This window comes from Eremothecium gossypii, chromosome III (genome assembly GCF_000091025.4).
Source record: "Eremothecium gossypii ATCC 10895 chromosome III, complete sequence".
Taxonomy (NCBI): domain Eukaryota; kingdom Fungi; phylum Ascomycota; class Saccharomycetes; order Saccharomycetales; family Saccharomycetaceae; genus Eremothecium; species Eremothecium gossypii.
In genome coordinates this window covers 779,801-803,470 of record NC_005784.3, presented here as the reverse complement: position 1 = coordinate 803,470, position 23,670 = coordinate 779,801, and the positions used below count along the sequence as shown (strand labels likewise).

The 23,670-nt window shown below is 56.2% G+C and overlaps 16 protein-coding genes and 3 non-coding genes across 19 annotated transcripts; 10 read left to right on the top strand and 9 right to left on the bottom strand.

The window, feature by feature from the left end:
• Nucleotides 1–51: 51 nt before the first annotated feature.
• AGOS_ACR253C (ACR253Cp) lies at nt 52–1,242 on the top strand (the record flags this gene model as incomplete). The annotated part of the gene is made up of 1 exon (NM_209008.1): nt 52–1,242. One exon carries the CDS (start codon nt 52–54, stop codon nt 1,240–1,242), a length of 1,191 nt encoding a protein of 396 aa, NP_983655.1.
• A 253-nt stretch (nt 1,243–1,495) lies between these two features.
• UTP30 (Utp30p) lies at nt 1,496–2,302 on the top strand (the record flags this gene model as incomplete). The annotated part of the gene is made up of 1 exon (NM_209007.1): nt 1,496–2,302. One exon carries the CDS (start codon nt 1,496–1,498, stop codon nt 2,300–2,302), a length of 807 nt encoding a protein of 268 aa, NP_983654.1.
• A 142-nt stretch (nt 2,303–2,444) lies between these two features.
• On the top strand, nt 2,445–3,683 carry YUR1 (mannosyltransferase YUR1; the record flags this gene model as incomplete). Its single annotated transcript, NM_209006.1, has 1 exon — nt 2,445–3,683. One exon carries the CDS (start codon nt 2,445–2,447, stop codon nt 3,681–3,683), a length of 1,239 nt encoding a protein of 412 aa, NP_983653.1.
• A 4-nt stretch (nt 3,684–3,687) lies between these two features.
• On the bottom strand, nt 3,688–4,266 carry RPB4 (DNA-directed RNA polymerase II subunit RPB4; the record flags this gene model as incomplete). The annotated part of the gene is made up of 1 exon (NM_209005.1): nt 3,688–4,266. The coding sequence occupies one exon, from the start codon at nt 4,264–4,266 to the stop codon at nt 3,688–3,690; it is 579 nt and encodes a 192-aa protein (NP_983652.1).
• A 260-nt stretch (nt 4,267–4,526) lies between these two features.
• Nucleotides 4,527–6,458, top strand: YAK1 (serine/threonine protein kinase YAK1; the record flags this gene model as incomplete). The annotated part of the gene is made up of 1 exon (NM_209004.1): nt 4,527–6,458. One exon carries the CDS (start codon nt 4,527–4,529, stop codon nt 6,456–6,458), a length of 1,932 nt encoding a protein of 643 aa, NP_983651.1.
• Nucleotides 6,459–6,725: 267 nt separating this feature from the next.
• TIM17 (protein transporter TIM17) lies at nt 6,726–7,196 on the bottom strand (the record flags this gene model as incomplete). Its single annotated transcript, NM_209003.1, has 1 exon — nt 6,726–7,196. One exon carries the CDS (start codon nt 7,194–7,196, stop codon nt 6,726–6,728), a length of 471 nt encoding a protein of 156 aa, NP_983650.1.
• A 310-nt stretch (nt 7,197–7,506) lies between these two features.
• Nucleotides 7,507–7,932, bottom strand: AGOS_ACR247CA (ACR247W-Ap; the record flags this gene model as incomplete). Its single annotated transcript, NM_001355307.1, has 1 exon — nt 7,507–7,932. The coding sequence occupies one exon, from the start codon at nt 7,930–7,932 to the stop codon at nt 7,507–7,509; it is 426 nt and encodes a 141-aa protein (NP_001342249.1).
• Nucleotides 7,933–8,264: 332 nt separating this feature from the next.
• Nucleotides 8,265–9,152, bottom strand: SFH5 (Sfh5p; the record flags this gene model as incomplete). Its single annotated transcript, NM_209002.1, has 1 exon — nt 8,265–9,152. The coding sequence occupies one exon, from the start codon at nt 9,150–9,152 to the stop codon at nt 8,265–8,267; it is 888 nt and encodes a 295-aa protein (NP_983649.1).
• Nucleotides 9,153–9,480: 328 nt separating this feature from the next.
• On the bottom strand, nt 9,481–10,767 carry IDS2 (Ids2p; the record flags this gene model as incomplete). Its single annotated transcript, NM_209001.1, has 1 exon — nt 9,481–10,767. The coding sequence occupies one exon, from the start codon at nt 10,765–10,767 to the stop codon at nt 9,481–9,483; it is 1,287 nt and encodes a 428-aa protein (NP_983648.1).
• Nucleotides 10,768–11,130: 363 nt separating this feature from the next.
• Nucleotides 11,131–12,177, top strand: SMT1 (Smt1p; the record flags this gene model as incomplete). Its single annotated transcript, NM_209000.2, has 1 exon — nt 11,131–12,177. One exon carries the CDS (start codon nt 11,131–11,133, stop codon nt 12,175–12,177), a length of 1,047 nt encoding a protein of 348 aa, NP_983647.2.
• A 24-nt stretch (nt 12,178–12,201) lies between these two features.
• Nucleotides 12,202–12,298, bottom strand: AGOS_AgSNR42. The gene has a single exon (NR_149387.1). It is a non-coding gene; the product is annotated as an AgSNR42 (small nuclear RNA).
• A 324-nt stretch (nt 12,299–12,622) lies between these two features.
• Nucleotides 12,623–13,525, top strand: TFA2 (transcription factor TFIIE subunit TFA2; the record flags this gene model as incomplete). Its single annotated transcript, NM_208999.1, has 1 exon — nt 12,623–13,525. The coding sequence occupies one exon, from the start codon at nt 12,623–12,625 to the stop codon at nt 13,523–13,525; it is 903 nt and encodes a 300-aa protein (NP_983646.1).
• Nucleotides 13,526–13,627: 102 nt separating this feature from the next.
• Nucleotides 13,628–14,269, bottom strand: RPA34 (DNA-directed RNA polymerase I subunit RPA34; the record flags this gene model as incomplete). Its single annotated transcript, NM_208998.1, has 1 exon — nt 13,628–14,269. The coding sequence occupies one exon, from the start codon at nt 14,267–14,269 to the stop codon at nt 13,628–13,630; it is 642 nt and encodes a 213-aa protein (NP_983645.1).
• A 570-nt stretch (nt 14,270–14,839) lies between these two features.
• AGOS_AgSNR190 lies at nt 14,840–14,905 on the top strand. Its single transcript, NR_149367.1, has one exon. It is a non-coding gene; the product is annotated as an AgSNR190 (small nuclear RNA).
• Nucleotides 14,906–15,023: 118 nt separating this feature from the next.
• AGOS_AgSNR128 lies at nt 15,024–15,144 on the top strand. The gene has a single exon (NR_149360.1). It is a non-coding gene; the product is annotated as an AgSNR128 (small nuclear RNA).
• A 28-nt stretch (nt 15,145–15,172) lies between these two features.
• LAS1 (rRNA-processing protein LAS1) lies at nt 15,173–16,546 on the bottom strand (the record flags this gene model as incomplete). The annotated part of the gene is made up of 1 exon (NM_208997.1): nt 15,173–16,546. The coding sequence occupies one exon, from the start codon at nt 16,544–16,546 to the stop codon at nt 15,173–15,175; it is 1,374 nt and encodes a 457-aa protein (NP_983644.1).
• A 186-nt stretch (nt 16,547–16,732) lies between these two features.
• On the top strand, nt 16,733–19,120 carry OAF3 (Oaf3p; the record flags this gene model as incomplete). Its single annotated transcript, NM_208996.2, has 1 exon — nt 16,733–19,120. The coding sequence occupies one exon, from the start codon at nt 16,733–16,735 to the stop codon at nt 19,118–19,120; it is 2,388 nt and encodes a 795-aa protein (NP_983643.2).
• A 141-nt stretch (nt 19,121–19,261) lies between these two features.
• On the bottom strand, nt 19,262–20,995 carry DAS1 (SCF ubiquitin ligase complex subunit DAS1; the record flags this gene model as incomplete). The annotated part of the gene is made up of 1 exon (NM_208995.1): nt 19,262–20,995. The coding sequence occupies one exon, from the start codon at nt 20,993–20,995 to the stop codon at nt 19,262–19,264; it is 1,734 nt and encodes a 577-aa protein (NP_983642.1).
• Nucleotides 20,996–22,279: 1,284 nt separating this feature from the next.
• Nucleotides 22,280–23,650, top strand: AGOS_ACR239C (PP2C family serine/threonine-protein phosphatase; the record flags this gene model as incomplete). Its single annotated transcript, NM_208994.1, has 1 exon — nt 22,280–23,650. The coding sequence occupies one exon, from the start codon at nt 22,280–22,282 to the stop codon at nt 23,648–23,650; it is 1,371 nt and encodes a 456-aa protein (NP_983641.1).
• Between the last annotated feature and the right edge of the window lie 20 nt (nt 23,651–23,670).

Below are 23,670 nucleotides of genomic sequence, written 5' to 3'. Positions count from 1 at the left end.
ACCCTTTGCTCACTACCGACAGTACAATTAACCTCATATTCTGAGCCCACTATGTCTGACAGTATTACCAATCCGGAGAACTCTGAAATCCAAACCAACTACGACAAGATCGTGCACAAGTTTGACGAGCTAAAGCTAAAGGAGGTGTTGTTGAGAGGTATCTACGGTTATGGTTTCGTTGACCCATCTGCCATCCAGCAGCGTGCGATCTTGCCTATCATTGAGGGCCACGACGTTTTGGCGCAGGCCCAGTCCGGTACCGGTAAGACTGGTACCTTCTCGATTGCTGCGTTGCAGAGAATCGACGAGAGCATCAAGGCCCCACAGGCGTTGATCCTAGCTCCTACCAGAGAGTTGGCGCTACAGATCCAGAAGGTTGTGATGGCGCTTGCGCTGCACATGGACGTTAAGGTCCACGCTTGTATCGGTGGTACGGACCCTCGTGAGGACGCCGAGGCCTTGAGAGCCGGTGCGCAGATTGTCGTCGGTACCCCCGGCCGTGTGTTCGACATGATTGAGAGACGTAACTTCAAGACTGACCACATCAAGATGTTCATCCTGGACGAGGCCGACGAGATGTTGTCCTCCGGCTTCAAGGAGCAAATTTACAAGATTTTCACCATGTTGCCACCAACCACCCAGGTCGTGCTATTGTCTGCCACCATGCCAAAGGAGGTGTTGGACGTGACCGACAAGTTCATGAACAAGCCCGTCAGAATCTTGGTCAAGAAGGATGCCTTGACCTTGGAGGGTATCCAGCAGTACTATATTAACGTCGAGAGCGAAGAGTACAAGTACGACTGTTTGTCCGACCTGTACGACTCCATTTCGGTTACTCAGGCCGTCATTTTCTGCAACACCAGAAGAAAGGTCGAGGAGCTAACCAAGAGATTGACCGACGACAGCTTCACTGTCTCCGCCATCTACTCCGACTTGCCTCAGGCCCAGAGAGACACAATCATGAAGGAGTTTAGAACCGGTTCTTCCAGAATCTTGATCTCCACCGACTTGTTGGCTAGAGGTATCGACGTCCAACAGGTGTCCTTGGTCATCAACTACGACCTGCCAAACAACAAGGAGAACTACATCCACAGAATCGGTAGAGGTGGTCGTTTCGGTAGAAAGGGTGTTGCCATCAACTTGGTTACCGACAGAGACGTTGGTGACATGAGAGAGCTAGAGAGATTCTACTCCACTCAGATCGAGGAGCTGCCAGCCAACATTGCTGACTTGTTCGACTGAGCATTAAGCCCACACCATCCACTAATCTAAAAACTTATTTTTAACTGTTTTCCGGGCGTATGTAGATACGTAGCGGTATTGTCCTTCTGTAACATGGTGATCATCATAAATACGTGTGTTTGTCATCCATAAATAGTCCACATATGCGTATAAATTCGGTATTCAAAAGTGCTCGGTTTTTCGTGCATATATCGCGGCGCTACATTTTCCATGCCATCTCATCCCACCTCATCGCGACAAAAGGCGCATCAGCATGGACGCCCCCATCGACGCAGAAGGCCTCGCATCCAAGGCGCTGAACGCGCTGCTTAAGCAGTGCGCAGCGGACCCGGCGCTTTCACGAGACGCGCACGTGCAGCTGGTGATCAATACCAAGAAGCCAATGGGCACCAAGAATGACTATGTCCCCAGGATCATCCCTCTGCAACATTGCAGACTACAGAAGCCTTCGAGCCTGCGAATACTCCTGGTCGTCAAGGACCCCAGCACGCCGTACCGCAATGCTCTGAAGGCGGATAGTGCCACTTCCGAACTCTTCGCCGATATCATCAGCGTCAAGAGACTGAAAACCAAATACCGCGGCGCCAAGCTCAGCGAGCTGTTCCGGCAGTTCGACATGGTGGTCGCCGACCACCGTGTCCAGCACCTGCTGCCGCACATACTGGGCTCTGCCTTCTACCGCTCGAACAAGAAGGTGCCGTTCGTGGTCCAGCTCTCGAGGCAGCCCCAGCCATCGCGCTCGGGCGCGCCGGACGACGTTGACCCGAAGTACGTGCGCGCCCAGCTGCGCAGCATCTGCCGGAACACATGGTACCTTCCCACTCCGGATAACTGTCTGACCGTCCGCATAGGTGTCGTGGGAGTCCACCGGCCAGAGGAAATGCTCCACAACATCGAGGACGTCGTCAAGTTCTTGTGCGACAAGAACCAGCGGCCCCAGGGCGGCGCCATCCGCGGAGGAGTCAAGTCCCTGTTTGTCAAGACGAGCAACAGCGTCAGCCTTCCGATCTACAAGGCTTCAGAGAAGCCGGTGGAGTTCGAAGATCAGATACGCCTATAGTGAGTAAGATCGCAGTACATAAGTGAAAAATTGTGCTACGTAGCCTGTCACCAGTAACCATAAATCTGGCAACGGCAGTTGAAAAGATACAGGGCTGGCCTAGCACACCTGTGACCGGGGCCGTTTTTGAAATACGAGGTGGATGAGAAATAGATGGTCACATCTGCTCTTGGTTCTGTTCGCCGGTGCAACCATCCTCGCACTTTTGGGCAGACTGAAAAATGTGGGCGAGCGTTCGCTGGACCAATGGTACGCAGCGAGGTCGTACGAGATATTGCACAAGTTCGACAACGTGAGGCGATATGACCAGTTGTTCCGTCCGCCGAAGATGTCGACCAATTCCTACGTAGACCTGCTGGAGTTCCGACCTCTAGTCGCCGACGGCCCACGCGAAAATGCGACCTTGCTCATGCTCTGTCGCAATTGGGAGCTTCCCGGGGTGCTGAGCTCCATGCGCTCCCTCGAGGATCGGTTTAACAGCCGCTTCCACTACGATTGGGTGTTCCTGAACGACGTGCCGTTTGACGTGGACTTCGTGGAGGCCACCAGCGCGATGGCCAGCGGCCGGACCTTCTACGGGCTGGTGCCCGACGAGGACTGGAACACGCCCCGCTGGATCGACCCGCTGCGCTACGAGGAGTGCCTGCAGGATATGCTCGCGAAGGACGTCCCGTACGGTGGCTCACGGTCGTACCGCAACATGTGCAGATTCAACTCCGGGTTCTTCTTCCGGCAAGAGTTGCTGGACAACTACGACTACTACTTCCGCGTGGAGCCAAACGTCGAATACTTCTGTGACTTCCCGTATGACCCCTTCCGCGTCATGCGCGAGCACCGCAAGAAGTACGGCTTCGTCATCACGCTGACGGAGTACGAGCAGACCGTGCCTACGCTGTGGCAGGCCGTGCGCGCGTTCGCAGCCGAGCACCCGGAGCTCGTGGACCTCGCCACCAACCTGCACGAGTTCGTCACCAGCGGGCCCGCGGCCCCCTCCGCCCTCGCAGACCTCGAATACAACCTGTGTCACTTCTGGTCCAACTTCGAAATCGGCGACCTCAACTTCTTCCGCAGCCCGGCGTACCTGACCTTCTTCGAGCACCTCGACCGCGCCGGCGGCTTCTACTACGAGCGCTGGGGCGACGCGCCCGTCCACTCCCTCGCCGCCGCGCTGCTCCTGCGCGCCGACGAGGTGCACCACTTCGAGGAGATCGGCTACTTCCACGTGCCCTACGGCACGTGCCCGTCCGCGCACGTCGCGCGTCTCGCGCAGCGCTGCGTCTGCAACTTCGGCCGCGAGGCCGTCGACATCGAGCACACATCGCACTCCTGTCTCGACCACTGGTGGCGCCGCGGCGGCGGCAAGTTCTTCCTGTCTATGTAGCTATCTAGTACAGCGTCTCCAGGTTCGACAGCTCCTTCAGGATCCGCTCCAGGTCCTCGTCCGAGATCTTGTTCCCCAGGCTCGGCACCAGCGTCTTGGCCTCGTCCGCGTCCTCGCACGCCAGCGACCCCAGCTGCGCAATCTCGAACGGGTGCAGTCCCGTCGACGCCAGCAGCTGCGTCACCGCCGTCACCGTCTCCTGGTCCCGGAACCGCGCGAAGTTCGTCAGGTACACCATCGTCTGCTTCAGCGCCTGGTTCTGTCCCCCCGTCGTCTTCTCCAGCAGCTTGTCCAGCATCGCCAGCTCCTTCTCCTGCGTCATATTGTGTTCCCCGTCCGCCTCGTCCTCCTCCAGCCCGTCCCGCCACTGCCCGAACACCCGCCGCCGGTGCTGCAGCGCCTCCTTGATCACCAGCCGTGCCTCGCTGAGGTTCAGCGCGATCAGCTCTTCTTCCTGGCCCTGGTGGTTGATCTGTCGCAGCTGAAATTCCTCCCCCAGCTGCAACGTCGCAGCATTCTCCTCCTCCACCACCTTCTTCAGCCCGCGCCGCTTAGTCGATATTGTAGACGTGGAGACATTCATATTCCCTGCGCGACCACTGGCTATATCCGTTCCTGACGCTCTTCAAGGCCGTTAACGAGCTTGCTTCACCAAATGGCATGTGTTGCTCCGCTTAGTACAAAATTTTCCATGGCGACGCCATAAATAACCCCCAGCCATGCGTTCAGGAGTGAGGAGTATGGTGAACTGGTTGAAGCAGGACTAGATAAAGCCGGGCGTTGGAACTACGTACAGTAACGGGACAAGTAGCGGAGTAACTAGGGCTCGCAGGAGCAAGGTCAATGAAAGAGGAGCGCAAAAGTATATGGAACCCCGCGTTCGACATGAGCGCAGGCGCGGCGAAAACTGGCAAGGTGCTGGGGCGACAGAGTTTCCGAAACCCATGGGGCGAGCCTGGGTCGCCGGCCGGGCGGCGGCAGTCCGGGTTTCAGCAGCTGGCGACGACGTTTGAGGAGGGGCAGGGGGAGGAGGAGCGGGCGCGGCGGCGGTCGAGCCTGATAGTGCCGCCCACGCGGGCGGCAGGGCCGGAGCCGCTACTGCGGGAGACGTACGGGGACAGCTGGGGCTACGGGAGCGAGTTCCAGCGGCGACAGAGTGTGGCAGTAGCGGGGACGTACCACAGCCCGGGGTATTTCGAGACAGGCGCGCAGCAACCGTCGACGTCGCCGAGCCTGATGGTGGCACACGCGGTGCCGTACCGCAAGCTGAGCGCGTACCCGCCGCTTGCTGGCGCGCTGGTGCCCGCGGCGTCGCTGAACTCGACGCTGCGCGGGTCGGCGGGCGGGGTGGCGGCGGCGGTGCCGCAGATGCGCAAAGTGGGGGCGCGGCAGGAGCTGGCGCCGGTGCTGCACGCGATGCCGAAGTTCCGGCGGGCGTCGCTGAACAGCAAGACGGTGTCGCCGCTGATCGCGTTGACAAAGTCGCTGATCATCACGTACTCGCTGTGCTCGGACGAGTTCTCGTACCAGACGTCGAAGAACCCAAAGCGGCTGCTGACGAAGCCCAGCGAGGGCAAGCTTAACAACGGGCACGACAACATCAACAGCGACTACATCCTGTACGTGAACGATGTTCTGGGCATGGAGCAGCAGCGCAAGTATCTGATCCTCGATATCCTGGGGCAGGGCACGTTCGGCCAGGTGGTCAAGTGCCAGAACATGCAGACGAAGGAGATCGTGGCGGTGAAGGTGGTCAAGAGCAAGACGGAGTACCTGAACCAGAGCATCATGGAAGCCAAGATCCTGGAGCTGCTGAACAAGCGCATCGACCCCCTCAACCAGCATCACTTCCTGCGCCTGCACGACTCCTTTGTGCACAAGAACCACCTCTGTCTGGTGTTCGAGCTGCTCAGTAACAACCTATACGAGCTGCTCAAGCAGAACAAGTTCCACGGTCTTTCCATGAACCTGATCAAAAACTTCTGCAAGCAGCTGCTGGACTCCCTGTGTGTGCTGAAGGAGAGCAAGCTCATCCATTGTGACCTGAAGCCGGAGAATGTGCTGTTGGTCTCGCCCGACCGTCCGGAACTCAAAGTGATCGACTTTGGGTCCGCCTGCGAAGAGGCCCGCACCGTCTACACATACATCCAGTCGCGGTTTTACCGCGCGCCGGAGGTGCTTATGGGGATTCCCTACTCTACAAGCATAGACATGTGGTCCTTCGGTTGTATTGTGGCAGAATTATTTCTTGGCATACCAGTGTTTCCGGGAGCCTCCGAATTCAACCAAATGACCAGGATAGTGGAAATGCTGGGCGTCCCACCTCCTTGGATGTGTGAGATGGGCAAAAATACATACAATTTCTTCAGAAAACTGCATCCTCAGGAAAAGGCATGGGCCCTGAAAACTGTGGATGAGTACAATGTGGAATTCAATGCAAGCGAGGAAGTCGGCAAGCAGTACTTTAAATGGACCAAGTTGGACGATGTGATCAGAAACTATCGAATTTCAAAAAAAATAGGCGCTTCCTCACAGCTGTTGGAAAGAGAAATGCAGGATAGACAATGTCTAACACACTTCCTGTTTGGCGTGCTGAACTTGAACCCGCTGGAGCGCTGGACTCCTCAGCAGGCGTTATTACACCCGTTCATTACTGGACAGCCTTTTGACAAGGAGTGGTATCCACCCGGAACGCTGCCGAAGAAAGTAAATAAGCTTCCCTCGCTACAAGATGGGGCTACCAAAGAACTCAACAAACTACATCTGGGTGAATAATGCATCTGGCTCTTGCCTTCCTTCGTTTTCTATATGGTCTATACGTAACTAGCAGATAGGCGTGCTTAGTTCTCTTGCAAGTAATGAATAATTCGTAGGATCTGCCACAGGCGAGACCCAGGATACACCCACTACTTGGGCGCTGCGTGTATATGTACAGGTGATGTGTATCCTCAGGATTATATAAAACGGTAGGAATGACATCGTGATTCGGCGATTTTCGTCCCATGGCAACTTTCATAACATACATAGATCCTGGCGAGCTCATTAGGCTTGCATGGGCTGCGGCTGGTCGGGCAGCGGCGGCGCCATCGGCTTGGCTTGCCAAGCAGAATAGCGCTGGAACATCAGCCCGACACCCTCAAAGACACCCAACAGCGCCGCGCACGTGATCGCACTGTTGCGCGTATGCTTCCACCCGCCTCTGATGGCCAGCGCGCCACCCGTGAAGAACCCAGCAATGATAGCGTTCCAGGGGTCCTCTCTCTTGCGCACGGCCTTGACCGCACAGTCGAACGTAGAGAACAGCCCACCCCAGACACCGAAGTTACCTCCAACAACCGGCGCCCGAGCCTTTAACGCACTCATCGCCCCGGATCCCCGCTCCCCAAGCGGCGAGTTTCTGAAGCCCTTGATACCGTGCCACACACACCCACCGATGACACCCATGGCGAACGCACCTCCAAAGTCGCTCAGCACCACGAGCGGGCAGGGGTCTCTAGAATGGTCAGCAGTCATCTCGAAGTCTATCTAGTATTTTCAGTCTGCACAGCAAGAACCCAAACACTCCAACGCAATGAAAGGCCGCTTCTCTTGTCTCTTTCCTCTGGAGTCTGAGTTCTTATGATCGTGATGGTAAGCACCGCTGAAAAATTTTGGTAGATATATCTGATCACGTGACGGTTGGGGCCCGGTGCGCCAGGCAGCTTCGCTACCCAACGAGCCCATGTACAGCCTTAAGTACGGTATATAGACTGGTATGTATACTTACACGCCCTGTTGAAGGCCGCGTTCTCGGTATGAATGAAGGGGCACAAGCGCGGGAGTGCTAGTACACGTCGGACATCTCAATGTCTTCCTGGTCCGGCAGCTCCTCGACAACAATGCTGCAAGCCTGCTGCAGCCGCCGAGCAGGGTCTGGCCTCGCGTCCTGATCGCCCGTGCCCCAAGCAGGTGGCTCCTCCGTCTCGTAGCGCGGTGACGGCGCGTCCTCGAGCACGGTCCCCGGCGTCGGGAGCTCGATGATGTAGAAAAAGCCGTTGTTTTCCTGTTGCATCGCAAGGTGGGCAAGCGACTCATCGATGACCACGCCTTGGCGCGGCGTGCTCTCGCAGTGCCAACGCTTCGGCTGGCGCCCGCTCAGCGATCGCAGGCGTCGCTGGAGCGTGCTCTTGTTCTGTCTCTGCTTGGCTACGCCCGACTTGGCAGCCGCGGCGCTCCTGAGCGTCTCATACTTGCTGCCTGCTACTTGCATGGTTTCTATCGTCACGGTGCAGCAACTGGGACAACAGCACCCAGCAACGGTTGCATTTATATAGTGTCTACCTGTACGATAGGGGACTGATCGCTCTGCGATGCGTATCTATCTCATTGCGGAAGGTTCTCGAAACGAAAAGCGCCAGTCGCTGTCGAGCGACAATAGCGAACCACAATGACACAATAGTGCGCGTCGGCGACCCGATCCCTGCATGAAGACCGAATGCTCGAGCAGATTCTTGTGCGGGCGTCAGCGGGTAGCGCGGCTCGTCGTGTGGCGGAGCCCGGATATGCGATGGCACCGGATGGCGATGTGCTCGGCGCTCGGGATTAATCTAGCTCTTCGGAGATATGCTTCTGTAGGAGGAAGAGGGCGTAGGGAGAAGGCCTGGACGCGGGCTTGGGGAGCTCTGCGAGCGTGGCGGGGGCGGTGCCGCCGTAGGCGGCCGGCACACCGGCGAAATACGCTGCGAGCTTGGTCCCATCGTTCAGCACCACGAACTTGCGGCTAGTCTCCTCGGATACAAAGGCGCGCACGACATCGTAAACCCAGCGGAGGATGGTAGGCACGTTGACGAAATACTTGGCGTAGAGTAACTCGGGGTAGTGGTCCTGGAAGATGGCGATGACCCTGCGCGAGCACTTTTTGACATCGGCGTTCATGTTCCACACAGACACGTCCTTGTAGTCGTGCACCTGGGTCATGCTGCAGTTATCTGGGTCAAGGAGATTCAGCGCCTGTAGTCCACGTTCCATGAGGCCGACGCGGTAGCGGATGAACGTGTCCTGGTCTGCGAAGAGGTCCTTGCAGGCCCCGAGTTTGCCGTAGAGGTTCCACGTGACGGTCCGGGTGTTGGGCGCCGCGCTGGCGTCGTAGGAGATGTACCCGGCGGCCATCAGACGCTCGTCGTGTTCTTCTGCGAACGCAGCTTTCAGCGGCTGGAACTCCCGGCGCCAGTTGAGCGTGCTCACCAGCTGCTTCACCGCGCCCTCGTACGAAAATGCGTTCGCCTTCAGGAACTTGAAGAGCAATGCGTGCGCGTGGTCCTTGCTGTAGAACTTGGCTACCTCCGCTGGGCCCTCCTCCAGCAATTTGTGGCCGTACAGCTCGTCGTAGTCGTGGCATCGTTTGTGGATGAGATCGGGAAGCTCGGAGACAAGCCTTTCGAAAGTCTGGCGGTCGTTCTCGCTGGGGAACTGTAGCATGTCTGATGGCATCTTGAGGCTTCGGTGATTAGTGGAGGCGGAGAGTGCTCTCTGGGTCTACCGTGAACGTGCTACCGTTACGATATATATATATGTTTTTGGTGCAGCACATGCATACTCACACTGCCGTTATACGGAGAGTAGAGCCCGCCTGTAAGGTGTTGGGCCCCCCCTCCCATTAGTATGCAAGGCATTGTACTGTTTTGGTGCGGCATGTTGCACTTCGACGCCGAATGTCAGCTTATGCACCCATAATACTAGCTAACATTACAACATCATCCATTTCTAAGGATAACGAATTCTAAAGTAATAAGGGATTACATAGGACCACTAAAATACATTACACAGTACCGTTATCCCAGAAACTCCACCAAAGCCGAACGTATGCATTTTTATCATCAGCGGCATGTAGCCAGGGCTTCACATGCCCGAAATCCAGTACCTTGACGCCCCTCATAACGGGAAGGCTGTCGTCGCCGACGTCGACGCCATAACGGTCGCTCAGGCGATGACATGACTCCGAAAACAGCTCCGAAAGGATGCCCCAGTCGCTCAGCCCGCGCAGTTTTTCAAGTTTCTCCAAGTCCGCGCCATACACAGTGAGGTACTCGTCGAACACCATTCGTATCTCGTTGTGGGGCTTGAAGGTGATAACCGAGGGTATTCTGGTCCTGTTTACCACGAGCGTGCATGTCTCGTTGTCTATTTCGTCATTAAAATCTAGCAGCTCGTCGATGCTGGCGACCGCGAGCAAGTATGGCGATAAGTAGCACACGTCATCGTACGCACCGTTTAGCTCGTGCCACGCGGCTAGTAGCAGCCAGCGCGGCAGCAGCGTGCCGTCTGAGGCCAACTCCGCGGAGAGCCTCGGCGCCAGCGGAGTTATTCCAAGTGTGTAGAAGTCGTGGGACACCAGGCACTCCGCGACGTCGCTCTGTTCCGCATCGTACAACACCAGCAGCCTGTACTTGGATTGGATGTTTTGCAGCGACTTGCGCAGCGCCAGGATGGGCTGCATGTCTGCCAGGCTCGTACACACAGTGATCCAGCACTTGCGTTCAAACGCAGAGCTCGCCGACCGCGACAGCGTCATCAGCGAGCTCTTGCGCGATGCCGTCAGGCACAGCTCCGGCTCATTCGTCGACGCGGCGGAAAAAGACGAGCGCGGGTTCAACCACTGCCGCACCGCCAGCGCCTCCTCCGACGACCCGCGCGGCGCGCCCTTGTCGCCCCCCGTCTGCTTGCCCGAAAAGTCCCATCCCAGCATCACCTCCAGAAGGCTCTCGTACGTCGACGACTGCGACTTCGCCACCCCCACGTCCGACCCGCGGTGGTGGTGCCACAGCTGGTAGTCCGCAAATTCCCCCTTCCCGCCCTCGTCCGCCGCCCTGGGCCCATCGCCCGTTTCGCTCTCCAGTCCGTCCGCGCCGTCCTCAGCTGTCGCTGTCGTCGGCGTCCCGATGGGGCTCGCCTGCTCGTCCCCGCCAGGCACATTAAGGAAGTCGTACGACAGCGACTTCCTCATGGCGCTCGCCACGTCCTTGGGGATGTTGAGCTCCTTCGTCAGCTCCGGCGTCGTCGGCCTTGAGCAGCCCATTCCTCCGCTCCCCGAGAACCCGTACGACATTGCCCAGTTACTCCGATAACTACGCTGTCCACTGGGTCAGTCAGTACCTCTTGGAATCAACCTTAGTCGTTGGTATGTGAAAAGAAATAGTGAAAATAAGGTACACAGCTGCTTATCCGTCAATTAGCGCCGATGTTTCACCACAGCTACGCCGCAATATAATCGGCCGGCAGGACTACATGCGGCACCGACTGGGACCTCGAGGCATGAATTTAGAACATGAAAGGCATCCTCGCGCTAATCATTGTCATGTTGTTTAGCGCATCAAGATGTTTCTTTTTGGGTATGCTCTAGCAAAAAAACGGTCAGATTTGGCTCGAGGCTCGAGGACAGCGTTCAACGAGATAATACGTTGTTCCTGGCATGAGACGCTCGTTTAGCATACTCCAGACGCTTGGATCCAAGTCACGGGGCCACGGGGCGGAGCTGAGCAAGGAGCTGCGGACGACGCTGCGGTACCTGGGGCGGGAGCCGTCGCTGCTGTCGTCGCTGCTGTCTCGGGAGCGCGTAGAGGAAGAGCACGTGGTGGAGCTGCTGAACCGGGGGCTGCCGGACGCCAAGAGCGGCCAGGAGCGGGTGGGGGAGCACTACGCGCAGCTGCTGGGCCGGCTGGGGCGGGCGGTGGAGCAGCACGAGGCGCGCGGGACGCTAGCGGAGCAGGTTCGGACGTGCGGGACAGACGGGGCCGCGCTGGTGGCGCTGCTGGAGCACGCCGTGGCGGACGGGGCGGGGCCGCGGGAGATGGCGCAGGTGGTTCTGAGTGCGCACTTTGGGGCGGCGCAGGCACGCGCGGCGGTGGGCGCGGTGGGGCGGTGCGCGACGCACGGCGCGGACCTGGCACTGCTGCTGTGCTACCGGGCGCGGGAACGCGTGTGGTACGAGCAGTGGCGCGGCCGCTGGCTGGCGGGCTACGGCGAGTTGCACAGCCTGTCGCAGAAGATGCTGTGGCGGACGATGGTGGCCCTTGAGGACATGGCGGCGGTGAACGCGGGCCTTGAGAGCTTGGGCGCGCTGTGCGACGCGCGCCAGGTGGTCATGGTGCACCAAGTGTTGCATGCGCACGCACATCTGCTGACGCCCGCCCTGCTGGAGGTCTCGCTGGCGCGCAACCAGCTGCTGTTTTGCAAGGCCATGCGCCTGTTAGCCGGCCATGCGAGCGCGCGCTCGACCCGCTGGGCGGCCGCACTCGTTCGCGCCAGCATCTCCCACAAGCTTGCGGTCGACATGACCGCGCCTGGAGCGGTGTCCGTGCAGCAGTACGCGTTCGCTAGCGCCATGCACGACGTGCTGGCTGCTGTCGCTGACGGTTCGCCCGACAGTCACCTGCGGGACGGCGCCGGCGCCCTGTTGCGCGAGTTGCACCGCGCGGACGGTGAGAAACCGCAGCCCGTGCTAAACTTCCTCAGCTAGAAAGCTACGCTATTTACGTAATGCATGTTCCATTCCTCAGGTCATCACCGTTTCATGGGCCGCTTAACCGAATGGAAGCAACCTCTAACAGCGATGGTTTTAAAGTTGGATATTCCTCTGCGACGGGCCCTGACGGACCCGTGCTGTCGCTACGCAGCACTCGCAGAGAGCACCGGCGGTGGAGTTGTCTGGTAGGACGAGCCGCCGGTGCGCTTTTGTAATTGCGGTGCGCTGCTTCTGAGAAGGAGATGACAAGTTTCAAGATGGCGCGCGCGGCGGCGGCTTATATAGCCACAGAAGATAACTATGTACGAAAGTCGGGTAACGAAGTTGCTCGAGCACTAAGTCCTATAGCTCGAGCTAGAGCGCAATACGTCGGTATCCTATGCATCAGTAAGTCCCTGGACCAAAGAAGGCAGGCCAGGGAGTGTGCCGCGTTTGAATTATGAGTAACGATTTACTGGCCAACCTGAATGCATTCAAGAGCAAGATAAAGACAGCGCCGGTGATCACGACAAGGAGGAAGGTTGTGGCACACCAGGACTCGGGCTCGCACAGCGGTGGGGCGAGGCAGTCGAAGGCCATGAAGCGCGAGACGCCGCGGGATGGGGGCGATCAGGGCGCGGGGCAGCCGTCGGCGGCGAAGAAGATGAAGTTGGGGACGGCCTCGCCGCAGAAGGCGGCGGTACCCAGCCGCTCCGAAAACGGAGCTCTAGACTCCACCCACTTGTCGACAAAGATGCTTATAGCGACGGAGTACATTCAGGAGCGTGCGGAGCCCGTACCGATAGACCAGATTGAGTCGTACTTGTCGTTGCCGAAGGACAACAGCGTCATTCCGATGCTCAAGGGTCTTGCCAAGTTCAAGTTCGATCCCAAGAAAAACACGCTACAGTACGTCTCCATCTATGATGTGCATTCTGCCGAGGAGCTCTTGAAGCTGACGCGCACGCAGGTGACTTTCAAGGGCATCTCATGCAAGGAACTCAAGGACGGGTGGCCGCAGTGCTTCGAGGTCATCGATGAGTTGGAGAAGAAAAACCGCATACTAGTGTCGCGCACCAAGAAAGACAACTCGCCGCGATTTGTGTGGTACAACTTCGGCGGCCCGCTCGGAGAGATCGACGAGGATTTCGTCAAGATGTGGGAGAACTGTAAGTTGCCGCAGCGGTCGGAACTCCCCCGGAAGCTTCAGGATTTGGGGCTCAAACCTGCCAGTGTGGATCCTGCCACCATCAAGAAACAGGGCAGCACACGCGTGGAGGCCAAGAAACGCAAACAGAGAAAGGGAAAGATTACCAACACACACATGGCTGGTATTTTGAAGGATTACTCGGACAGGGTGTAACGGCTGTACCGTGTGTATGAATCAGTAATAAAAAACGATATAAATTTGAATGCATTTAGAAAGGTATACTATTGTACAGGTGTCAGGCACTGTTAGGTGAGGCTAGTCCTTGTGCTTTCTCTTCTCCTTCTTTTCCTTCTTCTTTTCCTTGTCCTTCTTCTCCTTCTTCTCCTTTTTGTCGTCGGACTTTCTGTGCTTCTTCTTCGGCGGCTCTGCTGCTGCGGCGTCGGCGAAGTCCTCCGCATCGTAGCCAGTCGCAAAGTGGCGCGTCTTCAGGCCGGTCACCTTGGTGACATCCTTCCTGGGCTGCCGCACGCGATCGTAGTCGATGGCCGGGATCTCCACGCTTTCGCTTACGTTAAAGAACTTGGCGATCTGTAGCTTTGCGTCCGCCTTCAGCACGTCCTTGCTGCGCGGGGCCAACACGGCAAACCGACTTGCCTTGGCACTGCCGCCCGGCCCGTCCTCCTGGGACAGGTCCTCCCTGACAACGTACTTCTTGCCATCCACCGAGAAGCTGGCTGGCGCGTCCCCGGCAAAGTCCACCGGAATCTTTTTCAGCTTCCCTATGTCCACAGAGCTGGGGAGCTTCATCAGCCACAGCTCCTGCTTGCTGCCCTTGGGCTTCTTGAAGTCCTTCAGGTGCTTGCACTGCTTGAACCCGGCAGGCACCTCGAACCGCTCTTCCACCTCGCGCTCGCTATCGGAGCTGTCGCTCACGTACTCGTTCGACATGCTGACCATCTGTAGATATAAACCGTTTATCGAGAAGCCTCAGGACCTGCTCATCCAACGCTGCATTACCGAGACTGCGACCTTGTGAGGCGATGAGTTGGGTTCTATGGCCTGCCCCGCTGCACATGCTGAAAAATTTGACGGTTACCCGGATATATACATGTGTTCCGTGCGCCGCCGCGCCTGCCGCTGAGATCCCCGCGAAGCCAGCTTCCGGGCGTACCGCAGGACGCGCATCCCCAACCCATTGGGCCTGGATGACGCGGTGCGATCGCGGCTTTGTTTCCCATCGCGCAAGAGCCCTAATGCCTGTTTGCTCGAGAACAGATGCAAGAAAAAGAAATGTGAAAAATTTTTGTAATGGCCACCAGAGGGATGAGGAAAGGTATAAAAAGTAGTTGATCAGCTTCTCTCTAGCACTTATCGTAGCATTCCTGACAGTAGTGTTCTAAGTCGTGCCGATGTCTCGCAACATCGGCACAGTGAAGGGACTCTGATTCTCTTTCTAGCGTCCTCAAGTATGAGGGCACCATCGAAACAGAAATGGAGGGCTGGCGCAGCTCGCACTAACAACTTCAATGATGATAACGGTCTACACTTCTTTCCCAGTCCGATTCGACCATGACGATATGGGGTTCTACCACGCCTTTTCGGCCCTCGGGCCGGATGCGGCTTTTTGCCAGTACATTTATGTACATTAGATCATCTGAGAAATCGTTAGTGCGACTGGGCAGCGTTCCAGGTTTCGGTGGCTCTTACCGCACAAGGTGATGAAAATTGGTTCCTTAACATTCGCAGTTTCCACGGTAGGAGTACGCTTCGAACCCATCGTATAGTGCTCCCGGTGACCGCTCTTATTGAGACCTTCCTAGGATGTCTGATTGTGCGAGTAAATTAAATGCGTAGTTCTATCTATAAACACCCGAACGGTTTGGGCTGCCAGGCCGGGTACGGCGTCCAACCCCTGGGAGCGGACGTCTTTTGCCTTTTGAGGCGCAACTTGACCGACTCGAGATCTTGCAGCAGGCCGCTCACCTCGTCAGCTGGATGCTTCGGGGAGAGGGGCTCGTGCGCAGCGTCCTCGGACGCGGGGCTGTGCTCATCTGCGTCAAAGACACTTAGCTCGGCTGCGGAGATGCCCTTCTTGGAGAGGGCGTCAAGGACCTCGTCGAGCTGCGAGTTGATGTCGCTAGTGTAGAGCTTTTTGCGAAACTTTTTATCATTCAGGGCCTCCGTGATCCTTGGTTGTAGCGTCTCGATCATGAACCTGGTCAGGAAGCTCTGCTCCACCAGGAAGATGGGATGCCACCGGTCCCAGTAGTGCATTGCCCGTTTCAGGTTGATCCACGCGAGCACGCGCTTGGTGAACCTGAGCAGATGCTTGGAATTCTTGGTGCGCCGACGCAGTAGCGGCGCTTCTTCGTACGGCTCGAGGCAGGAGCGGTACGACTGCAGCAGCCAGCGGCACACTTCCAGGTCCAACCACTCTAGCCTCGTCAGACTCAGCTCCAGCAGCGTGCTGTCGTAGTGTGTCAGGAGTGCCTCCACGAACGCGCCTGGGCACCCGCGCAGCGACCGCCACACATCCCGGTAGTCCGCCAGCCACTTGCGCACGAACTCCTTCCCGCTGTCGGTCTCGTCCCCGAACGCAGAAGTCGCCACCGCGGCGCCCTCCTCCCACATGTACCGGTACTCCTTGAAGCCGTCCTTGAACTGCGCGTAGCTCTCCAGCTGCTGCTGCAGCTGCTGCATGTGCACCGCGTGGTTCCCGCACTTGCACTCCTCCTCGCCCTCGCCGTCCTCCTCCTCGCTCTCCTCGTTTCTCTCGTCGCTGTCCCAGTAGTTCTCCCAGAGCCACTCGAGCGCCCGCGCGCACGCCAACCGCAGCATCTCCACGCTCGGCAGCTCACGCTCGTGCGTCCCTGCATGCCGCAGCTCCACGAACCAGCTCGGCAGGCCCAGCAGCTCCGCCAGCGTGTGCAGGGGGATCGCAAACTGCGACTGCTGGGTCGGGTCCAGCATTCCGTTCACATACCTGATCAGCGCCATACTGTAGCTCAGCTTCACTATTTCCTCGGGTGCCCCTTCCCGATCAAACACCTGGCAACCGACCAGTTGCGATGTTGAGTCTATCACATGCGGCACGTACGATCCGCGAGTCCAGTAAGCCTTGACCCTTTGCATCGCCCGTGAACGCTTATCATCGCCATCGCCGAACTTTGCAGGATAAAACCACCGCTTCAGCTCTTGCACTTCCTGTTCCGACTGCCAAGGTACCACTCTCATGCTTATCTGCGCCTAGCCTGTTACAAGGAGGTCTTCCTGTCGCCCACCACAGATGTGATGAGGCAAGATCGTGGTGATGTTTTTCCAGAATGTAGATGTCTAGCGTTGAGCAAGCGAAGAGTCAAAGACAGCACGAGCTCAAGCCAGCGATAACTCGTAATCTAAGCTGAGATTATCGGTTTATCTATGATGCCATTAAAGAAACGGCAGCGGCAGACGCTTGTCTGTTCGAACTGCAAGCGCCGGAAGTCTCGATGCGACAGAGGGAAGCCTGCATGCGGAAATTGCATACGATTGGGCAACCGGGAGACTTGCCACTACTTTATTTCGCCCTCTGAGAAAGGCGGCGACGGCGGGGACTCGCCGGGAGAGTCTGCGGGCAGTAATGGGGCGCTGGAGCGGTGGCAGTTCGTGCGCGCGCACAGCTGCGGGCGGGTGGACTTGACTGCCGGGCGCACGGTGGTGTTTGGCAAGCGCAGCGCGGTATACGTTGCGGGGGTGCTGAGCACGGACGCCGTACGATACCGCGACCTGTACTTGGAGCTACTGAGTGTGTTTTCGCACGCGGCCATCAAGAAGACGGTGAGTCAGCTGCATGCACAGGCGCAGGTAGGCGCGCAGGAGGCTTCGCTACCCAACTCGGTGAAACGTGTGATTCGGATGGAGGACGAGGGGATGCTGCAGGAGTCGTCGCCGTACATCCTGGCGAAGCACAAGAAGGTGCACCAGTCGCTGGTGGATGGGTTTGCGCAGAGCCGGTACGAGGGTCGGCAGCAGTTTGCGGATGTGGAAGAGGCAGCGAAGCAGCACCTGGTGGAAAGGTACATATTCCTGCAGAAGGTGTTACCGGCGTTTAAGAAGCATGTGCTGCCGCTGATACCGATATATGACGAGCGGATGTTGTGCGTGACGGTGGAGCAGCTATACGATGACTATCAAAAGCGCGGCAAGTTCTCTGCCAAGAACGGCGATCTTATCACGGTCGCGACAATCTTGCTGATCACGCGCCTAGTGTACCTCGCGATCCGGTTTGACAAATGCTCGGTGGTGAATGTCAAGTATAACAGAATTTTGGAGCTTGACACGGAGCCGTATGCTGCACTCGCATACGAACTACTTCCCCGGGATAAACTGCTCCGGAAGGTGACACTGCCGCAGCTCCAATGTCTCATATTGCTGCGGTTCCATAATTGGTGTTCCCCGATGGACGGCGACGGAGAGTCGTTGCAATATAGCAATGTCCTAATGGGTACGATTTATGCCTGTTGCAAGGAGATTGGCGCGAGCTGGCTCAGCTTCAAGGAGCCCGACAAGTATGATTTTGCCAAGGCTCGTGGTAGTAACTCTCGCTTCACCATGGCCTTTGCGGAAATGGAACCCGGAGAAGTCGACTCCGCGAATGAAAGTGTTGTGAAGCTTTACCAGCAGATCTGGGCGGTTGTTTTGCACTGGGACCGGAACGTAAGCATGCTCACCGGTCTGGAGCCGATAATTGGCACTTCAATGAAACCGGCGGCTATGTCCTCTTACAATAACTGGTACGCGGACATGATATCATTGGACTATCTAAAATGGCAATTGCTTACGCGAATAAATGAAGACCCATCAGAGGTGAACTTGGAAGAAGTGAAGCCGATCATCAGCGAAATACGGCAGCGTTTGGGGCAATTCACCTCCGAGTCTGAACTAGCTTTTGAACAGGAGTTGATCCTCCAGCTTGTTGAACTCTCTATCCTACACGCGGCTTTCATCGGGCCTACATCCAATGTATCCGCTGCCGAGCACAGAAAGAATTACCAGGAGTTATTGGAGAGGATCATTCACCTATCTGGAATCTTTATCACGTATTTTCATGACCCGCCGACGACCAACCACCAATACGGCCGCTTTTACACGAATAAGATCGTAGAAGTGGCGATGTACAGGGTATACCAAATACTAACGGGCCTAATATTGCGCATATCAAGTGCTTGCCAGGACCAATCGCTTAAGCCAACACTTATGAAGTTTTACAAAAATCTATGCTCACTATACTTTAATGAACTAGGCTACGATTACTACCAGGTATTCAAAAGATTATTTGAGGCAAAGGTCAAGTACAAGATACTGGAGCAGACTGCAAACCCAGTATTCATAATGCTACGCTACTTATTTGCTGAGATTCAGAGCGGCAATATGGAAAGTATGAAGAGCCAAGAGTTAATCGGGTTGATTTATGGGGAATATAAGAAAATGGGAGGGGAACTAAATCTTGACATGATGGACCTCTGGAACCACATAGTTCCCACACAATGTGACCACAATATTGGTCTCAACAGCTTATTCACGACTGAGATCTTTCCAACAGACCAGTATAGTGATTATAATCTTTTCGTTTCATTTTACGACTATGCCTCCAATAAGCTCACCGAGGATACAAACCAAGCAGCGGAAAAATCGATTGCGCATAATCCATCTACTTCCATACACGATTTGTGTAAAGGTGGAGCATCGCCACATTTTGACTTACTAGAAGGCATACTTGACCCTCTTGACTTTATGACATACCTGGATAGTATTCCCGGTGAAACCTAATCTTCTCAAAAGGTTGTGCCAGGCCCGCGAATAATTAGCTCTACCCAACTGTTAAATATCTATATAATGACCTAATATAAAATGAAGATAACTCACACAATAGTGGAAAGGAAACAAGCTGAGACAACCTGGCACCTGACCTCAGCAAAGCGTTATTTGCCTGTTTACTGTCATGACATCCTTGTTATCGTCATTGTTACGCCATTTAAATCTATAGGTCCAGCCGTGCAGATTTGAAAAATAGCCCTCGTGGAAAAACACCGGATGGGGAATTCGCTCGGAGATCTCCTCAACTATAATTGTCGGAATATCATTCAGCATTAAGAATCTCAACTCCGGGAATTCCGATAGTAAGGTAACGTAGGTCCGCTGGTAATGATGTATTAGAGTATGGAAACAGTCAATCACATCTTGCCTGGTGAAAGGAGCGTGTGGAAGCAGGTCCAGAGCCTCGGATAGATCTAGTTCTTCTGCATCCAAGGGGTGATCCTTTAATTGCCCCCTGGACTTCCGATATAGCAGCATGCTCTCATTCATGATTTGGACAAACTGGTCCATATTCATGGGTTGGGTTCGAACACTTGGGTAGGAGTCACATGCCTTTGAATATGGGAGTAGGGATTGATATCTCATCATGGCAAAAATGTCTTTTGCCATAAACTCATCCATATCTTTGAATTTTTTATCGTCTGGGAAATGGAATATCTTTTTATTAATAATTTCATCATGTGTTTTCTCGCACTTGGCACACGGACAATTACGCAAAACTTGATATTTCTCATGTTCCATGGAAATAATGGGAGAATCTAGGCCCTCAAATCGGATATCGAGGAACTGCAATTTCTTGCAGCTGATCAAGATGGATAAGAAAATTTCCGGCTTCGTGGCTTGTGGCACATAATTCTCCAAAAAGTCCATCTTTAGGCGTTTAAGGTTCACGAGCTTATTGAACAAGCTCATGAGCACTAAGGTGTCCTGGGCAACCGATATCAATGATAGATCCTCAATGTTGGTGAATTCCTCAAATTCTTGCAACATCTCAAGCTCCCTTTTGGAAAGTGACTCGTTCCAAGATATGATCGTCAGCACCTTCAGCGCGCGCAAGTCGAATATTTCGGATAACTTCTGTAATGGCGAATTGCGCCTGACCTGAAACTCACCCACCGGGTAGAATTCTCTCCGCCAGTGCAACTTCAAATCTCGAATTTGCAACTTGTATTCCAGCGGGTATATACAGTTGAACAGCTGTACTGGATCCATAAAAAGCGTCATGTGCGATAGTTTGCAGGAAATGCGCTGACGCAGGTACCGCGCCAGGGCTGGTATATATGTGGAGCACACAGGACGCTCGGGGAGAGAATTTGGAGGCGCCATGTCTAAGCTGGTCAGATTACGCCTCGACATATAGCCGAAGGCCACTATGTCGTTGCAGTTCGGGTCCGTGACGTTTTCGAGGCGCTGTAGAGAGCGCGACTTATTGCAAAGTAGGGACAGAATGGATTTCTGCAGCACCGGATTCAAATCCCAATTGATGCGCACCCATTGCACCAGATTCAGTGTGTCCGGGTTCGTCTGGAACGTGCAGATCAACTTCTTCAGCTTCTCGTTGGCCACGGCCCGCGACTCCTCCTCCTTCAGAAACGATGGTATGTATAGAAACGTCCAGTTGATTGCCAAATCAACATAATCACTTTTCACCACATTAGAATCGTTTAGGTATATTCGACTGTATAGCAACTGCATGGCCAGCCTGTGGCACCGCCAATTCAAATAGCACAATTTGAGCCGCTCGCTCTGTGGCAGGTGCGAGAACACCTCCTTCACTAGCTCATCTGGTAGTTTCTCGAGTGGAAACGATCCCCTCGTTTCAGGCATCCCACTCTTTAAATTGTCCTGCCAGAGAGCCACGCCTTTTCTGAGCTTTTGAGGTGCACGATCCCCTGTTAGCGATTGCGAAGAGTTCCTCACTTTGTAGAGAATCGATGGCTGGGTGAGTAGTGGGACCCGGTATCCGTGGTATGCAGCTTTCTCACTTGCTAATGACCAGCATACCGTTTGCTACCTGTGATTTCTCCTTTATGCTTGCTCCGACCGCCGCGGCAGGCCAGCGGCGGCACCATGTCACTAAGGACGCCAAGGATCCGCCACGTGTAGTCACGTGACTATAGTGCCACGCCGCGCCGGAGACTTGCGCAGCCCGGACCGGTTGCAGTCGTGCAGTCACGTGACCCAACCGGCCGTCCCAACAGGCAAATGCGGCCCCATTGACTGCCGACCGGTAGGGTAATGAGAACCACGGTGGCGCAATCGCAGTAAATAGGTCTGTGGCCAAAGACCCGGGACAACGGTGGTCCACGGCGTTCCGGCGGCGACTCACAGCGCTTAAATAATTTGCATGAAGTAATCCAATATACGATGTCCTGTCTGGGGGCAACCCGCGTATCGCAGGAACCCGGCAGAGGATACGACGGCGACTTAGATAATAATTACGGGAGGGGGAAGCGAATAGACAGACGGGAAGGAACACGCGCGCTGCGGTATCGCTATGACATACACGGTGCGTGCCACGCTGTTGCTGTGGCGGTGCTGCTCCGCGAGCGCTGTCAGCTGGGCTCTGGCGGCCGACCCCAGCTGGATGTGACTCAGCCTGCTCCGGCACCGCAAACGGGGTGCTGCTGCCAGGCGCGGCAGTGCAGTCGCCGTGCGGTCTGATTTGCTGCGGTGTCCGCTGGTCACGCCGGTGGCCTGGCGCGCCCGGGCGGCGGTTTGTGGCTTGCGCGCTGGCCGGCAGCCGGGGACAGCGCCTGCGTAGGCGGCTGTGCTAGCCGCCCAGGTCCAGCGGCTGAATCAGCAATTTATGATCACGTGATCCGTGCGGCGCGACCTGCAAAATTTTCCAGATCCGATCAGCGTCAACCGACCGCCTTGGGGCAGCCGGTGAGGGGGCAAAAAGCCTTCCCCGTTATGTTTATCTATTTATTTGCGGGCTCAGGACCAGTTGCTAGCAGGCGTCTGGTGGGTTCAGCTCTCGTTAAGACATCAGAACCGAGCGAGCAGGGTTCCGAGGCGCGGATAGTGCAAGGCTGAAGGTACACAGCACGGACAGGCGCGGAGGAGCGAGCAGACTACAGCGGATAACTACAGACGCGACGAGGAAGGATGGGCCAGATACTGTCGAACCCAGTTATAGACAAGGAGCAAGGGCGCAGTGGGGATGCGCTGACGGCCTACGGGATGTGCGCGATGCAGGGGTGGCGGATGTCGATGGAGGACTCGCACATCGTGGACCTGGACATCAGCCCGGAGGGCTCGGATGACCACATCGCATACTACTGCGTGTTTGACGGGCACGGGGGGGCGTCGGTGGCTCAGTTCTGCGGGGAGCAATTCTCGCGGATACTGCAGCAGCAGAAGGACTTTGGCGGCGACGCGCCGAACTTTGCGCGGGCACTGGTGGCGGCGTTCATCGCGGCGGACGAGGAGTTACTGAAGGACCCAGTGCTGGCCAATGACCATAGCGGCTGCACAGCCACCACGTTGCTGGTGTCACACAAGCAGCAGCTGCTTGTGTGCGCGAACTCGGGCGACTCGCGCACGGTGTTGTCAACCGACAAGAACGCGAAGGCGCTCTCGTTTGACCACAAGCCGACATTGCGCTCAGAACAGTCGCGGATCATGGCGGCAGATGGATTTGTGGAAATGGACAGGGTCAATGGTAACTTGGCGCTTTCGCGCGCGATTGGGGACTTTGAGTTCAAGTCAAACCCAAACCTGGCTCCGCACGAGCAGATTGTCACATGTGTACCAGACGTGCTAGAGCATAAGCTAGACTACGAGAAAGACGAATTTGTGATCCTGGCCTGCGACGGGATCTGGGACTGTCTTTCAAGCCAGGAGTGCGTGGACCTAATCCACTACGGCATTCAACAAGGCATGGGCTTGCAGGACATCGCGTCGCGCGTGATAGACGTGTGTTGCTCACCAACCACCGAGGGGACCGGCATTGGCTGTGACAACATGAGTTTCATCGTTGTCGCCCTTCTGCGGGAAAACGAGACCGAGGACCAGTGGTTCGAGAGAATGCGCGCCAAGAAATACCAGGGTCTGCTTTCCTTTGAGGCGCAGCGCCGCAAGGTCTTCTCATACCACTACGATTTTATCAACGAGGACGACGACAACCTCTTTGACATCTCAACTAAGCGTCCGGAGGAGCGCAACCGTGGTAGCGGCAGCCTTCCCCCAATGCACGCGACTACGCGCGAGGATCCCGACGAAGAGGATGGCGCCAACCCTGCCGACGGCCGCCAACACCTCTATTCGCTCGAAGAGCTCATCAACGCTGGCGGCATCCAGATCACACAGGGCGGCAACAATACCTCGTACATTCACGGCTCCGCGCTGTCGGAAGTCTTGGCTTCGCTAGTCGGTGCTACGGGTGGCATCGTTGCGCGCCCTGCGCAGCGCGCCGACGCTGAGGATAACGTGAGCGAGGAGCAGGACGGGAAAAAGCTGGAGGAGATCCAGGAGTGACCGCCCCCGAGCAGGCCCTC